Raw genomic sequence first — 17815 nt, 5'->3', positions numbered from 1 at the left:
AGGTCCCTGGCACACCCCTCTCCCTAGAGCAGAGTTGGAAATCCTGTACTACCACAGTGGCACAGGCGGGAAGCAGGCAGTTGCTGACCTCAAAGTTCTGATACCAACTTAGTTATGTCTGCCAGCAAGGTTGTGATTCACAGGATCTTTGTTTCTCCCCCCGACCCTGCTTAGTCCCTGTTCCGGCTTTGATTCACTTAGACAGCTGTCTTGATAATCATGTTCTCAGTTAATTCAGTAACCTCGCTCAAAGCGAGCATTTCCTTCTCTATAGAATAAAGTGGTCTATCTACTTCAGGGCCTTTCTGTGCCGACCTGTGGTTTGAAATATTTCCATAATTGATGATACGGACTTTTTGTGCTTTTAAGAAGAGGGAGATGGAAGGTTCTAGAAACAGAATGTAGAGAGCACAAAGAGAAAAGAACACAGGGATTAGGCTCAGGAGAGTGTAGCTTAAGATGCCCCCAAGAAGGGGCCAGCTGGCTTCCTCATAGAATCTACCCAGGGTGTGCCATTGCAGATGTTGAGCACAGTTGGGATGTGTCCAGAGCAGGGTAGGTCAGCAGGGTGTGTAGTGAGCCCTGTGCCTAGGTAGCGTTCTGGGTGTCTAAGGCCGCAGAAATCCAGCCACACCAGGTCTGAGGTTGAAAACAGGACACCAAGCCTGGAAGGCATAGGGGAAGGAGACAGGGCTTTGTGAGGGAGAGAGCTTAGAATTCGTTCACTTGTTGGTATGTAGAAGTTAGCCTAAGAATTTGGACTGTCTTCTTAACTGTTCTCTTAACCTTGTTTACTTCTCATGCAGTCCAGACGGCCAGATGAGCACCCTTCTTTGACTGAGAAGGACTGCAGACCACTCCTATTGCATACAAGGCAGAGCTGGGGTGTAGACTTGGGTTCCCTGATTCTACAACCTGTGCTTCTTCCTGCTCTGCTCTGCAAATCTCTATTGTAGTCATGGCCACATGTGCCTCATTGCTTACCAAAGTCCATTTTTTATTTAGCTTCATCAAGAGCCACCTGGTCAAAGTACAAGACTGGGTGTGGGGCCTCAGACAGTGGCATCAAGAGTTGGTCCCCTCATTTTGCTTTCCTCTCAGTAGTAATTGTCAAGGAGGCTGTTTCTATGTGGACAAAGGTGTCCTGCCTCAGACCCGCCATAGGACAGTACAGAGTTCCTGAGAAAGACTTGGATAGACTATGCTTGGGTCTTGTGTTTTACTCTGAGAAGTCACCCTGGCACTTCAGGGGTTCCAGACCCCATTGACTATCCCAGTTCTGGTGTTCCCCAAAGTTAGAGCAGACTACAAGTGTCCCCTTTTCCTCTCTACCACCATCCAAAAATTGCCTAGTGGAGACTTCCTTTCAGTGCTAAGGTGACCATAGTGTCCTAGTCTTGGTCAACAGTATCATAAGGCCGTCCAACAGGCAAACACCCAACCACCATCTTAAGTCTCCTCCCCAGCTCCTGTGAGAACTGTGCTTACAGGGAGATCAAGTAATCAGATGTTAAACTTGGGTTTCTAGTTCTAAGAAGTAATTTTTTAGCCTTGGCAATCAAATGGGTTAGTAAGTTGGATTTTTAAAGCTTGTTTTCTTTCCCATCTCAGAGATTTCATGAAGTCTGTACCTGAGATTTCTTAGAGATGGGATCTGCATTCAGCTGTCTTTACTATAGACAAAGTAGCATTTGCCATCCATCTATCAGGTGCCCATGCTAGGATTTTGTATAAGCTGGCTCTCTAGTCCTTTGGAACCTGAGGACAGCTGGTGTGTTCAACCTGCTGGGACATATTTGTGCAGCTATGGTAAAGGCAGCATTTTCTGGCTTTACCATCATGTCAGGTAATTACAGAATGCCAAGAGTCAATTATCAGAACAATTTCATGCTCATTATATTTAGAGAAGTTCAAGTAAGTGATTCTATTTTAATTGTAACATATCCAAAGACAGTTAATTCTGTATTCTTTAGAATGGTAACTTTTCCTCTGAAAGATGGTTTTTAAAATATTAAAATTAAGTCATCATGTCAAGCTTTATTTATTTTTGCTTTGACAGAAAGAGAGTTGGAGTAGGGAACAGTTTTGAATGTCAGAAAGAATTGAGTTATCAGAGAGCTCTTCCCTCAACCTCCATTTAGAAGGAAATTGCAAACATGTAAGCCCTTCTGGGCTCAGTGTTGCTTTGTGGCAGTGAAATGATGCATGCCTTTAAATTTTTTTTCTCATTTATTTTTATTTTATGTGCATGAGTGTTTTACCTGCATGTCAGTGAACCTCTGTTTTGCGTTGCTTGCAGAGGCTAGGAGAGTGCTTTGGAGCCCCTGGAACTGGAGTTTCAGACAGTTGTTAACTGCCATGTGGGTGCTAGGAACCAAACCAGGGTCCTCAGCAAGAACCATCAGAAGTGCTCTTAACTGCTGAGCCATCTCTCCAGCCCCAGTGATGCATGTCTTGATGTTTGTTGAGATAAACACATATAAGAAAGGCTAGACTAAGTTTCATTTTCCTAGAGGTTTTTGTGCCCTGTGCCTTCCATTTTGTCATCCCAAATGGGACCTGGGCCACTTGTTCCCTCCCAGAGATTCTGTCATTCACTGTATAGTAAATGAGTCTTCCTTACCCATGGATTTCTACTTCATGGATTCTACCAGCTACAGATTGGGAATATTGGGGGTGGGGGGTGGTCCCCAAAGCAAAACTCATACTTTCTGTGTGCTAAGCACCATGTGAGCCTAATGATAGGTATACATGTATGTGGCTTCCAGCCTGTCACAACAGAATCTCTCCAGCACCTATTTGAGCACTGTGGACTGCAGTTAGGCTTACTGTTTACAACTGTGGTGAACATGTAAACTTAATATCTTGTCATTGGTCCCTAAGGAACACAGTGTAACAGCTGTTTGATAACATTTACATTATGCTAGGTGTTTTAAGTAATATATAGGTGATTTAAAATGTGGAAGGTGTACATATGTTATATGCAAATACTACATTTTGAATAAGGGACTTGAACACCCCACAGGGTTTTTAGAGCTATTTTCCAGTACCCAGGGATGGCTGAGCTGTTACATGCACAGATACACTTAGGCTGCCTCTTCTAGCCATCCATCCTCTGCCCTGTGGCAGGAGATAGAATGAGGAGATGTATCACTCAAGGATGGTCTTTCTAGCATACACATCAGTTGGGGAGAGGGTCTTTTTAATTAGTCCCCAAAGATTGACTTTTAAATGTTGGTGTTGGGCATTCCATTCCCTGAAACTTAATATATTCCAGACCAAACTTCTAGTGAAACAAAGCTCTAAGCACCTCCTTTTTTTTATTACTTTCCATCTTCCTGATTTACCAAGTTTTCTCAGCCCTTCCCTCTAGGATTACCTGGGACTCCCCCCTGCCCCCAATCTCACTGCATGTTTTAACACCCATCCCTGGGCCACGACTTGCAACCTGGCTGCGTATTCTGGGGATCTTTTGCCCAACACCAAGCCCTCTTTCTTGTTCTGTTTCTGTGTAAACTCCCCAGCTTCTCCTGGCTGTGCCCTGTGTGAACTGTCTTCTCTCCCCTGCTGGCCCTGCCTTTCTAAGGATATTCCACCTCTCCCTCCTCTGGCCTTGGCTTCAAGCTCTGCCTTCTGTCTGGAGATTGCCTGACTCCCACTCCTTGTTTGTCTCTGTCCTTTGCTGCTGTGTACTTGGATCAAACCTATAGGCTCCACTCTTCATTTTCCCTTCATTTGTCTCTGGCTTTCTGTCATTTCTCTATTAGAATCTAATTTTGCTCTTTATTTTCTCCCTCTTGCCTTCAGTGGTCCTTGAGCAAGCACTGGAGTGTTGTATTTGGCCTGTTTGATTTTATAACCAATGTGGAAGGAACCTTGACTGTGTTCACATTCTTAAAGCTTCCAGAAGGGATAATGATCTTTTTTGTAAATGTTCCTTTCAACAACATTAACTAACAATTCAAGGAAGAAAAACATAGCCCATGTCAATAACCTGTCAATTTTTAACTTTTCTTAAACAGCACCAGTATAGCACCTGTAAACACCTGGAGAAGCCAGTGACTGAAGCTTCGATCAGTGTATCACTGAGACCTCACCAGAGTGCCTTAAGAAAGAGGAAACACACATGTTGCATGTGATAGGTGCTTTTCCCCTCTTCCTCATACTTAAAATATAGAGCCTAGTCACCTCACCATTTTTGTGCCTGAAGGCTGCTTGTGGCAGGCCTGTTTATGCACCTGCTTCCCTTTTGAGCTGCTGTTTTCTCTGAGATTTTGCTCCACACTAGATGAAGGTTTCTCAATATCATCAGTCCACCCCCCTTCAATTCACATTCCTGTTACCCTGTGTATTTATCTTCATCCTATGTCTTAAGAAATTTCCCCTAGGAATTCTAGCTCTGAAATATTTAAAATGTTGACTTCAAAGTCAGCGGAACTGTGCCAAACATACTTTTTCTGAAGATAAATGAGGAAGCTCTTGACAAAGGACAAAGTCAAGGCCCATTAACTCAAACAGGATGCAGGGTATCTCAGGGAGGCCAGGCTTGTTCATGGTTGTAGAAAGAGAAGAAAGCCTTGTGAAACAAAAACAAGTGATTTTAACCTTATAGGCGATCATTCCCTGGCACTCTCAGCCTCCATGGTGGGTCTTCCTGTCAAGCACTCCTGTGACTGCTGAGAAAGTCAGGAAGCCCTGGGCTCCAGGCCATTCCCGGAGGAATGTCCTCTATGCTAAATGGGAATTGAAACAGTTGGTTCGCCTGGACTGCATGTATCTTGGGATTACAAAACTGGTAAACATTTGGAGAAATGTAGAGATTGCAAGGGTATGACTGTACATGTCATGCTGTGGGCGATTCACAAAGGTACAACTTACACATCGTGCTATTAGTTACAGAGAGCAGTGCCCAAGGCCATGGCTTCCTCAGCACTAACTTGGAGACTTTCTTTGGGCTTTATTTCAAGCAAATTTTAGGTCATCTTCAGTTACTAATGCTTACGATGCTTACTGGGTGTTAATGCAACCTTCGTTTTTGCTGCCTTGCAAACAAGAGGTTCTCCTCCTCTTCAGGATCTCCAAGAAGTCAGATCAGTGGATTTTATATCCATTAGAATAGTAAGCATGCATGAAATGTAGTTTTGTTTAAAACAAAAGCTTTTGGAGCTGGAGAGGTGTTAGTAAAGTAGTTTGATCCTCAGAACCCATGTGAAAAAAGCTGGATATGCTGGTTCATGCTTGTGATCCCAGTGCTGGCAAGGCAGCTTGGCCTACTTGGCAAGCTCTAGACCAGAGAAACCCTGTTTACAAAAAGGTAGACATTGCCTTAGGAACTCGAGGTGTGGTCCTCTGGCTTCCACACACACGCTCATGTGCACATACATATACACAAACAAATAACCTTTGACTAGAATCACATTTTGTTCAAAGCAGGAGGTACCTCCAACTGATCCCTGAGCACGGGTGTCCTTAACTTCCCAAGGAATGAAAGTCATGGATGTATGTAAGGTTGTGGAACTTGTACAGCAGAGTGGTTTATCACATAACCTTCACTTCCATGAGTGTGAACAGCTCAGGCAAAAAGATTCTGCAGGTAGACCATAGGCACTAGAAAAGTGTGGAAGGAGGAGGAAGTAGGGGGGCCTTCAGGACCCAGAGGTTTCCAATGAGGAGCAGTTAGTTGAGGGCTTTTAGACAATGTGTAGTTAGTAAGGCAGGCCAGATGGATGAAGGCTACTCCTAGGACATGAGCTTTTACCCAGAATGTACTGCTTTACTCAAGGGTTTGATTAACAAAGTAACAGATTAACTTTGTTTCCAAGAACCGCTTATCTGGGAGAGTGTCCAGGATGGCCTGGAGTGAGGAGTGTGGCAGCTGGTAGAACTGGGAAGAAAGCAGGTGTGAGAGAAAGGCAGAGGTCAGCATGGGCACTGGTCATGTCTGATTGATGCCCAGATTCCTCCCTGGGCAGAGGACACTGGCCAGGATGGAAGCTGGCAGGCCGTTAAGAGTATTTATCATTGGCATGAGTCAGTAAGGGGGACCTGAAACCAGGCTAGGACTTGAGCTTGGACACCCGCTTCCTTGTGAAAATAGGATTCACAGAACCTGAAAAGAGACAGCAGTGAAAGACCCCTGGGCAGTCTAAGTACCGTGAAGAGAATGTGAAGACAGAAATGGTAAGAGTTCCAGAAGGCCCTCTGGGAACAGACCGTAGATTTCTATGACAGAGATGTTCATTGAGGTGTAAGCCACACCCACCCTACACTGACCCATCAGCAGTCCCTGGCCAGTTGACCTCAAGATGCCACCATTTGTTGCCAGTAACAGAGCAGCAACGCCTGTTACAAAGGTGGTCAGTCTGAAAAACATCTCAAAGATAGAGATGGGTGGGACTTAGTACCTATGAGGATGTGAGGGAGAATGGGGAGAGTCAGAAACCTTGTAGCTCCTGGCCCCTGCTGTCCATCTGAAGTATGAGAGAGGATAGGCATGAGCAAAAGGAGGCAGAAGGAATACCCAGAGGGAAGAAGGATCTGACTGGTGAAACTAGGGGACTGGATCAGAGGAGAATGCTTTCACAGCATGGCATCAATAGTAAGCGCTGATTGAGCACCTTTTCCTTCTGCAGAAAAGATTTCATTCTTCACCCCATCCCTGCAGATGGAGGAATTTCCTGGCTGCTATGAGCAAGCCCCTAGGTCCCCATGGAACAGCTCCCTCAGGGTCCCTCAGGCCTCCCTGCCTGCCTTGAGTTTTCTGTTAGGTATTTAGGGAGCTTTTGTGTCTCTGTGAACTTATGTGAGCTTGCTAGGTCTTTTCCCTAAATTACATTTTGGTGTCTAGATGTTTTCTTCCTTCTCATCTTAAACTGCTGGTGCCAAATAACTTATTCAGCAGGTCTCAGGTGGTTTGAACTTTGGTCAGCTCTCCCTCCCCACCTGGTCCCTGCCACCCAGCAGGTGCCTAGGTTTTTCCTGTCTTTTGTTTTTTGACTTTATACTCCTCATATGTGCGTATCCTGATTCTGCTGCTGACTGACCTTGGTACTAGGTCCACCAGCTTCTGTCTTAAGTTTGTCAAGAGCTCATTCCTTGCTTTTTTTGTGGTGTCTCCCTACTGGCCTGCAGTGCTGTGCTGCCTACTGAAGTCATGTTAATACCTTTTTCTTAAACAGCATCTGGAGTCCCTTGGAAGAAATGCATGTTCCCAGACAGACTGCATGGGCTCTGAGCCCTTCCTGTAGACTACCGTGAGAATCATCATAGACTCCCTTTTCTAGGCTGAATGAAATTTGAAAGAAGGGAAAAAATACTTGACTTTACAACCCAAAGGTATGCCTTCATTACCATCTTCACACACTGCTTTCAAGGCTCGTTCCTTACGCTTGTTTTAAAGAAACATGGCTGCAGCCCCGTTTTTGTAGGCTGCTTTTGTTGAACATGACAGAATTAGCTCTTCTATAGTAACTGTTTATGAGACGTTTTTAATGGCTCCATATTTCCTTAAGAAATGTTTTTTTAGTACAACATCTACCTTGGGGCCTGATAGTTTTGTACAGGCTGTCTCCATGGCTAAAGGAACTGGTGAGCTTTTAAAAAGATAATTTTGTTGTGGAAATAACAGCCACTCACAGAAGTTCATAAAAAGCACATGTACAGCTTAATGATCTGCAAGGTAAGCACTTGTGAAAAGACACAGACCACAGCCACTGTGCTGCACCCTGTCCAAATGACACACTTCTTCCAGATGAAACCTTGCCCTGTCCTGTTGTCACCACTCTCTAGCCTCATAGGGTTTCAGACCTTTTGTTTTTCAGTATTGCAAGGCTGTCAGTGGAAATATCCCTGAACAGCAAGTTTCATGCTGGTGGGTTTGCAGGCTTCGCACGTGGTATCAGGTGCACATTCTTTTGTCTGCTCCTTCTACTCATGGCTGTTCTTTAAATTCCCTGATGTCTGTGCAGTATTCAGTGCCATGACTGCCACAGCATACGTAACCATTCTGTGGTGGATGTGCCTGGGAATTGCCTCCAGCCACATACACCTGTGCCCACAGTCTTGAGTGTGTTTCTGGTAGATATAAGCACTGATTACTGAGTGAATGTGGCTTTGACTAGGATTTCTAGGTCCACAGTATCTTTAGTTTTAGTTATCATTGCAAAAACAGTTCCAAAGCATTTCTTTGAACTTGTACCTCCATCAGCAGGAGGGGAGTGTTTCTTTTCACACCCTTGCCAATACCTGCTGTTGTCATATCCTCAACTGTTTGTCAGTTGTGAGTATGTAGAGGATCACAGGATGATTTTAATTTGCATTTCCCTTTTTACTAGTGAAATTGAGCCCCCCCCCTTTGTCTTTTTTTTTTTTGAAGCAGGGTCTCCCTGTAGCCCCAGCTGTCCTGGAACTCACTATGTAGACCAGGCTGGCCTTGAACTCAAAGAGATCCACCTGTCTCTGCCTCCCAAGTGCTGTGACTATAGGCGTGCGCCACCACGCCCGGCTCTTTCCTCTTTTTTACTTCCTCTTCCTTTCCTTCTGCCTGCCCTTCCTGCCTGCCTCTACTTTTGCCTCTGCTTCTAGTCTAAGGTTTACTAGTGTTGTTAGATGATGCCCCTTTTTACAAAACTCTGCTCTTCTGTCTGACCCCTACTGGTTCTTGTATCCAATATGAGCCTTTCATTCACTGTTGGTATAGTGAATGCCCTTGCCCTTTTTAAACAGTGTTGTGTTATGATCAGAAGTTGTGATTTTGGTAGCTAGGATTCAGTTTTCCCTCAGTGGCTAGGGTGCCCATGTTCCTGCTCAAGTTACGCTCTGCAATCTCTGAGTGGCAGAGTATTGGTTATCACAAAGGACCTGAGTCTGAGCCTTGGAATAGGCATTGGGGGTTGTCTTGGTGAACTCATAGCTCATAGATGAGCATCCTCTAGAGAAATAGCTCTAGCCTCTCCACAGAGCATTTAAAAGATGGTAACGTCTCAAGGTAGACACATCAGGACATACAGAAGAGAACCAGCTGTCTGTGTTAGTAGGGACGACATTTACCTCTGTCCTGTGCAACAAGGACACAGTAGACCAAGTGCCTTCTTTGTGCATTTCTGTACTAATCCACTCATGGTATTGAGTTAAGAGAGTTGGGATTTGGACAGTGTTCACTGTAGTAATAAAAAGTCAATGGAAAACTTCCTTATAGCTGTGATGTATTTGCAGACAAGAACTACTGCTCTTCAGATTTGATCACAGGTGGTAAGGGCAGACCTGGAAGATTTTCACTGTTTTTTTGTTGTTGTTGTTGTTTTGTTTTGTTTTGTTTTGTTTTGAATTTGAGACAGAGTCTCACTGTGCTGTTCTGGCTGGCCCGGAACTTGTTAGGTAAACCAAGCTGGCCTTGAACTCAAAGAGATTTGCCTGCCTCTACCTCCCAAGTCCTGGGATTAAAGGCGTGCACTATCCTTTCATTATATCTTTAATCAGCAGTATTATCTTTTTAAGAAACCTAAAATATATATATATCTTCATTTTCATTTTATGTGTATGAATGTTTGCCTACGTGTATATATGTATACCACATGTGTACCTGGTGACCATTGAGCCAGAAGAACTGGAGTTACAAGCCATTGTGAGTTGTCATGTGGGCACTGGGAACAGAACCTGGGTCCTCTGTAAGAACAGCCAGTGCTCTTAACCAGTGAGCTGTCTCTTTAGCCCTTATTAACCATCTCTTAATCCTCTGTGCCTTTATTCATTAGTTGTTTCTGGTGGTCATTTCCCCCTTAGATTTTCTTTGATTCATGATTTCTTTTCTCTAGTTCATAGCAAAATTGTGCTGTCTTGGAGGGAGAGCAGTTGTCAAAAGAGCCCCACCCCAGATGTGGGAATTGGGGGTGGTTCTCTCTTCAGGTGCCTAATGACCCCTTCCTTCCCCTGTGATTATTCAGTGACTATTTGTGCTTTCAGGGAACCTGGACCATACTAATCTAATGAAGATTGTGGAGGGAGGAGGAGACATTTAAGTATTTATGCTTCCCTACTAAAAGGCCTCTCCACTCTAGGTTAAACCCTTGTTGAAAAGTGTACCCCATGCTAACAGCCGTAATGGCCACTCCTTCCCTCTTCCTACAGGCCCCCATTTCCCTGTATCTTTTTTGTAGAGCTTGAGGTGGGAAAGGTGGGGCTTGGGGTCTTGCCCTACCTACCTCCTCAGCTATAAATCAGAAGTTCTCACTGATACCTGTTGTCAGAAATGGTTTCTTGGCACCCTGGAAACCACAGTAGGTAGTCATATCAAATAGTGGAATTGTTGGATCATGGGCTTCAACATTACCAGGTAATGTTAGGTGGTTTTCCCAAGTTTGGGTAAGTCCTTGACATCTCTATTACTTTTCTCATTGTTGTGACAAAATGGCAAACAAAAGCAACTTAAGGAAGGATGCGTTTATTTTGACTCACAGCTGGAAGGGTTACAAAGGCATAGCAGCAGGAGGCCATTGGGCACCTGGGTCTGCATCCTGGAAGAAGCAGAGAGACGGGTGCTCAGCTCACTTTCACTTTTCTGTTCAGTCCCAGATCCCAACCCATTGGGTAGTGCCACCCACATTCATTCAGTTAAACCTCTGGAAACTACCGTGCACCTAGCTGAATCCAAATCCAGCTAAGTTGACAATGAAGATAAAGCATCACACATGTCTTGAAGTCGTCTTACTGTCTTTTTTTCTCCATCTCTTGGATATAAAAATAGCTACTCCCTGCTTTAATGTGCACCTTGATGTGTTAATGAAGTTGAGCGCCTGTTTTATGTGTGTTAGGCATTGATGTCTTCATTTTCAGTCCATTTTTGATTCTCTTTCTCTTTTCTAGGTGTTCTTAGTATATCCTTGATATCTTTTAAATTTGCTTTATATTTATTGTGTATGTGTGGCATGATGTGCATGTGGATGGCAGAGGACAACATGTGAATCTAGGGAATCAATTCAGGTTCTCTGGCTTGGTGGCAAGCACTTTACCCACTGAGCCATCTTGCTAGTCTTTGATATCTGTTGTTGGTTAATAAAGAGGGTCTGCTTTCCTGGCTTCCTAGTTTGGTGCCGTCTCCCCCCCCTCCCCCGTAACCTCCCCCTCCCCCGCCCCCTGTAGGAGGTTGTAGCATTTTCTACACCTTCACCAGGACATCTCTTCCTACCAACAGGAAGAGGGAGGGAGAGCACACTTTTCCCTTCAAAGCCACACCTTCTCACATCCCATTAGCTAGAGCATAGCTCTCTGTGTACACCAAGCTGCAGAGGAGGCTGGGAAGTGTAGTCAGTATTCCAGTTTTTAATCCAACCAGAAATTTACAGGGGTGAATCAGGAGACCACGACTGAGTTAAATCTGGGAAGCATTTAGCCCCAAGAAGGGGCTAAAGAAAATGTGATTGTTTTTAAATTAATTGTCTCAGTGAACTTTTCTCTGATAAATGCTAATGTCTCTTATATAATTTAAAACTCACTTGATGAGTTCTTGGTAATAATAGTTTGGTAAACCTTTTGACTTCTTTTTTTAACTTTTGATTTTTTTTTAAATTTTATGTGTATGTGTATATTGCCTGCAGGTAGGTAAGTGCACCCATGTAGTGCAGTGCCCGCAGAGGACAGAAGAGGCTGTCAGGTCCCCTGGAACTGGAGTTAACAGACAGTTTTGTTAGCTGCCATGTGGGTGCTGGCATTCAAACCCAGGTTTTCTGCAAGAACAACCAGTGTTCGTAACTGCTGAACCATCTTTCCAGCCCCTTGACTTTTTTAAGTTCAGAAAAATACAATTATCAAAGAAAATATAAAAAAAGAGTAATAGGAAATGCAAAAACTTAAAATGAAATTTATAATGTATTTGGTTATTTAGCCAAGAAAAAAAAGTTATATTCGTGGCTTCATGGCTTTTACAAAATGTTGTGGAGGAGTTCCTTAGTACTTAGTACTGATACAGGCCTCTAACATTTGTTTTTATAAAGCTCATTTTCATTTTAAGGTAAAGTACACAAGGTCAGTGATAATGGTTTTAAGCTACTGTATGTAGAGGTAGGTGTGTGGAGCTTTGTGGCTTTTGAATATTTCCCTCCTCATGCAGTAGCTCATGGCTGTAACTTCTGCTTTCCTCAGGTATGGCGTGAGTCCTGAGAACATTATCCTCTATGGGCAGAGCATCGGAACGGTCCCCACTGTGGACCTGGCTTCGCGGTACGAGTGTGCAGCTGTCATCCTCCACTCCCCTCTGATGTCTGGTTTGCGTGTGGCTTTTCCAGATACCAGGAAAACATACTGCTTTGATGCTTTCCCCAGGTTAGTACATGATTGGACAAATGAGAAGTTAACCAATGCCACTCCTAAATACTGAGTACCCATGTTAGGCCCTATCTTTGCCACCACTGGGACATGGGACATGTCTCCAGAGTTGGCACACATTAGAAAGTCTCCAGGTGATGGCAAAGGGCCTTGAGTGTGCTCATCCCAAGAACTGACTGATTCAGAGGTAACATATATCATGTATTCTAAAGGAACATACAATTCAGTATGCATTCACTCAGAGGGACCTGTGTTGAATTGCAAAGAGCTACATAGGTAAGGTGTGAGGAAGCAGTTAGCAGTGAGCCAGATCCTGAAATGAAAACAAACACATCTGAAATTTCTCTTTTTCAGTCAGAGGATACAAGCAAGGGAAAAGTGATGTGCTCTGTTAATCTTGGTAAAGAAAATAAAGGGGTAGTGAGCTAATCTCGAGCCCTGGCTGGAGACATTGTGAGAAATTGTCATCTTGCTCTCATGCTTTTAGCAGACCTGTCCCTGCAGAGATGCTGTGCCTGGGAGAAGCATAAGACTCAGAGCCCCTGGCCAGCCTGAGGCTTCCTGCCAGCCAACCCTTGGCAGTTCTCTAGCTCCCACTGATGGAAGGGAGAATGTCCTCCACACATAGGTTCTATGAGCAGTGTGCTTTGTGTGTCTTGCAAGATTCTTTTGGGATGTTTGGATTTATTTTTCAGAAACTATAATATGGAAGTGCTTTGAATTGCAGTGCTTGTCCCTAGCCTTTTCCCGTAGTGCGTTGCCAAAGCAGCCTGGCGTTGTGGCAGCACTGCTGGCCGTTCTGTTTGGTACTTTCCAGGAAAATCAGCAGAAGTAACACACAGTCCTCAGGATTTTGGTTGACCTGCTGCCATTCTTTATTGCTGGGGAGAAAGTCCAGCATTTGGCTGTATTAGCATGTGTCCTACTGACTGTCTTGTTTCATGGGAAGAAACTTCTGTGAACACCTCGGGTGAACCTCAGTTCTGTGCAGCTCAAGCCAGGCTTCAGTGAAACCCAGCTTCCTGGGGGTGGGGTGCTGTGCATTTCTGGTGCTGTGGCGGAGAATGCTAAGTAGGGCTGATGAACCTCACTAATGTGGCCTTATTTAAGCTGACTTCTGGTAATAAGAGGCAGTTTGTTTAAAGACAGATATTTTTCATGTTTGTGGAAAGCAAGGCCGAGTTACCCTGGCAACAAAATGATGGCAAGTCCCCCTTCCTTAAATTAGCCTATACCCTAAAATGTAGCCAATTGTAACTAATTGCATCCTATTATTAGTAACAAACTAGCAACAAATGCTATTTGTCGGATTCACCAGACATTTCTGGCTTACCCTCCTGTTAGCCTTCCCAACAATTTTCAGTTGATTCACTTACTGAACTCTTTACAGATGAGGCTGTAAAAAGGGAGGTGACATCATTGGCTTAGTGAGGATGGAGACAAAGGAGACCACTCCTACCCAGCATCCTAAATTATTGATGTGATAGATTTCCAGACATTAATTGTTACTTCAATTTGCATCATTAATTGGCTTTGGCAAACTTTTTTTATAGTGTCCATTGCTACCAAATGGCAGAATCATGTGTCTGTTCTCTTGCATCTCTCTCTCTCTGTTCATGAAGATGCGTTCATGTTTCCTTTTGTTTTACAAAGATAAAGAGAAGGAGCCCTGCTCCTGATCTGTGTTACTCTCTTTACCTTTGCATTTAGGGTCAGACTTCCAACTTCAAGTGCTCTCTCCAGACAGGAAGAGATTCCCGTAAACTGTAGCTTGGGGTGTAGTCTCAGTGCTGTTGAACCATTGAATAACTGCCGTTTTAATTGAGATAAATGAAGTCTTATAAAGGAAGGCACTTGAAAATTAAATCCAGGGGAGAAGTAGGTTTCCCAGTCAGATACCTGGTCTGCAGAACTGAACCTGGCAGTGAAGGCTCTGTCTGCTCTTTGCAGATCCGTGGCTGCGGGGTTTGTGTCTTCAAGTAGCTGGCAGCTTCATGGGTTGTTCGTAAAGGCTGTGTGCCAGTTGCTGCAGACCTTTGGAATGTGTGACTGATGTTAGCAGTTTTTATTGTCTCCCTGGCCTCATGGCTGTTACTTCATAATCCGTCTGAGCTTCAGTTCCCTCCCTGATCAAACAGAGTTGGCCATTCCTTGTGGGTCTTTTTCACAAGAATTAAAGGAAATTTTATGTGGGCAGTAAAAAGCTCAGCTATGAAGAATGCTAACTTATTTTCTCAAAAAGACTCCCACAAATAGCACCCATTTGTGTCCTGTTACCAGCCTGAGTAGGATCAACTGTGAAGAGGAGTCGGCAGTAAGAGGGCCTTGGGCAAATGGACAGATGTGCTTCTGGTTTGTTCATGGGTTAAATGACTAGCACCCCACTGGAGCAGGCCCAGCTGACAAACGCTAGCGGCCCTTTCAGTTCTTCCCCAGGATGCATTTTCAGAGCCTGAAGCACAATCTTTGAAGATCCTCAAACATTCATCCTGCCAGAGGAGGTTCGGTTTTTATGAAGAATTAAAGTCAATTGGAATCAAATCTAAGCATCACATTAAGTTTCAAGCCAGGTAGTACTGTTTTCATCAAAAAGTTAGACCTCTGCTTTTATGAGATGGGGCTTATGCCTTTAAAAAGAGTTCTGAGTATTGGAGGGTCACCAAGTCTCACTTGCCAGAGATGTTTATTCAGATACGTCAAGTGCTAGCCTGTTTGTGCTTTAAAGTCGTCCCCAAACATGAATATATTGAAAATATTAGTTACTGGTGTATTAGTCTGATGCTTTTAGGATTTCTGTTTTTAATAAAAGTACTGATTTTTTAAAAATCCAGCATTTAAATGTGGTGTGGAGTTCTTGATTGGACACTGGAATAGAAAAGAGACATTTGTTGAAAAACAAGTGAAATCCATATAAAGACTGGAGGTTTTAGCTAATAGTAGCAGATCAGAATTAGATTTTTGGTTTGGACAAATAGACCATAGCAGTGCCTGCTGTTGGTCTTATAGGAAATGGATTAGGAATACGTGGAATGTCTTCATACCTTTGCTATGATTTTTAAATGATTCCAAATAAAAAGTATATATAAAGGGAAAAAAGGAATTACTAGGGGAAAAATGGGGTGAAAGAAGCAAAACTATTACAGTCTCTTAGTGTGAACTTATCACCTGAAACCGGGACACCACTGGTGGGGCTGGGCCATGGGCACATGGGGAAGTTCTGTAAACCAACTAAAGTCCTTAAGTGTGGGTGGATGGTCTTGTCAGGCTCAGTGTGTTACCTATGAGTGGCATTAAGGAGTCCTTATCTCCCCTCCTGTTTCTGTCTTGCAGCATTGACAAGATATCAAAAGTTACCTCTCCTGTGTTGGTCATTCACGGTACAGAGGACGAGGTCATCGACTTCTCCCACGGCCTGGCCATGTATGAGCGCTGTCCCCGTGCTGTGGAGCCCCTGTGGGTTGAGGGAGCCGGGCACAATGACATAGAGCTCTATGCACAGTACCTAGAAAGACTAAAACAGTTCATATCTCACGAGCTTCCCAACTCTTGAAGAAGGTGGTTTGATCTTACCTCATCTACTGTGAACGGAGGAGATCTTGTTTGCACATGCTTTAACTGGATTTAACTGTAACTCCCGATAACCACTGAGAAGGGCCCAACCCTTCTGGTTTACTCCTTAAAGAGCTAACAAAATCTGTCTTTTGTACCTAATTCCCACCCTCCTGTTAGACTGAGCAGCTGGATTCCCACCTGCATGGTCTTGCAGGAGTGGAAGGAGACCTGACTGTGGGACTCACGTATGCTCACATCTGTCTCGCCCTCGCTGTCACCTCTGATTCACGCAGCAGTGCAGGATCAGCCTCTCACCCATGTGCTTAGTGTTTGACCTGCAGCAGCTCAGCCGCTGGCATCATGGGTGAAGTCCATTTGTGAAGCTATGGTAGTGTAACTGGAAAACTGTTGTGAAAATTCATTGATTTTTGTTAACATGCCAATCTTTCCCCACACAAACGAGTTGAAGAGTAATTTACTGGAACTATCAGCAAACAGCTTCATCAACTTAACCATATCAGAATAACTGGAATATTCTTAAACAACAGGACACTGGGGTTTTTTAAGTGTAAATTTATTACTAGCCAACAGAGTTTTAATATTTTAATTGTCTGGTTGGTCTAATGAAACCTGGCCGACATCCCTTCTGTAAAGTCCTCGTCGGCTTTTTTAAAGTCCTGTACATATTTGCAATGATATTGTGCACAGATTCTTAATGGGTAGTTTTCTCTCATCAGGCTACAACAACAGACTGCAAATTTCTTGTTTGTATTGTAAATGATTGAATACATTTTGTTAATATGTTTTTATTCCTATGTTTTGCTATTAAAAATTTTATAACATTTCCAAGACAAAAATTCCAAGTTTATGCTTTGAAGAATTTAGGTAATTAAAATTTCCCTAAACTAATCTTTTAGTTTAGGAGTTGTTTGGGTTTTGACACTGGAGTTGCACCAGATAAGCATCAAAAATGTTAAGATGCTCTAAGTTGCTACACTACTTGTATTGGTTGGGGAATTGGGTTTGGGGTTCTTTGATCTTATTTCAGTTGTTTTTTGTTTGTTTGTTTGTTTTTTCCAAATTTAAAGGCCTTAAATGTACTGTAAGCCTCAGATTGTTGTACAGCTGAATTGCGTTGGTTGCCAGTTTGTGTGCTGTTGCCTGGATGCGGCACGGTGGTTGGTAATGGAATAAAGGACGCATGGATCAGAACGCACGGGTTTACACTTGTCTTCTTCACCTCGCCATCAAAGAAAACAGAGCACAGTGCATTCGTCTCAGTTTAAGAAGGAATTCTTGGGGCTTATGGGCATCACTTTTGTTAAATGCCTTAGATAACTTCTGCAAAAACCCAAAACATAAAACGGCAGTAAAATACAGGTGGTCTCTAGGTAGAATACAGTAGGTTCTAGCTACAGAACAATGCTGGAAGTGGAGCTAGGAGGAGACAGCCTCTTTCTCTGAGAAGGGTGAGTCAGTGGGGTTCCATGGAGTCTTTTCAGCTCTTTAATCACCTGACCATAAAAATCCAGCTTTGAGATGCTAGCTTTCAGCTCTTAGAACAGCCTTTCCCTAGCCTGCTTTAAGGACATGATGGTAGGCCAGGAACTTGCTTTAATCCCAGCACTTGGCAGGGAAGATGATGATGTGGGTGTGTATAGGTATGGGCAGACATGTGGGCTGCTTCCTGATCTGAGGCCAGTGCTGGCCATGGAGAGCCTTGGGAAATGGGGTTAAAGAGGCTGTTCCTCCAAGAGGACATCGACAGAGCTCAGGAGTGCACTTGTCCCAGAAGTCCAGAATACGGACTCAGGAGACACATTCCAGCGACCTTCCTTCCAAGCTGGAGAGGAGCCTACCTAAGATTCTAATGACCTGATTTTTTTTTTTTTTAATCCTACTTGTTGGGAGTGCTTGCCTCTTTGAAACTATTTCCTTTCTTTTT

At 43.7% G+C, this 17815-nt stretch overlaps 1 protein-coding gene across 1 annotated transcript in view; it reads left to right on the top strand.

The window, feature by feature from the left end:
* Abhd17c (abhydrolase domain containing 17C) overlaps nucleotides 1–17082 on the top strand; it is a 44118-nt gene extending 27036 nt beyond the window's left edge. Inside the window, exons 2-3 of the mRNA XM_008853401.1 lie at nucleotides 12136–12315; nucleotides 15649–17082. Coding sequence (XP_008851623.1) covers nucleotides 12136–12315; nucleotides 15649–15868 — 400 coding nt within the window. The 3' untranslated portion in view covers nucleotides 15869–17082. The remainder of the gene's footprint in view (nucleotides 1–12135; nucleotides 12316–15648) is intronic.
* The last annotated feature ends 733 nt before the right edge of the window (nucleotides 17083–17815 follow it).

This window comes from Nannospalax galili, unplaced genomic scaffold, assembly GCF_000622305.1.
Source record: "Nannospalax galili isolate Female #2095 unplaced genomic scaffold, S.galili_v1.0 scaffold627, whole genome shotgun sequence".
In the NCBI taxonomy this organism is placed as follows: domain Eukaryota; kingdom Metazoa; phylum Chordata; class Mammalia; order Rodentia; family Spalacidae; genus Nannospalax; species Nannospalax galili.
The sequence above is the reverse complement of the archived record's forward strand: the minus strand, read 5'-3'. Positions and strand labels throughout refer to the sequence as shown.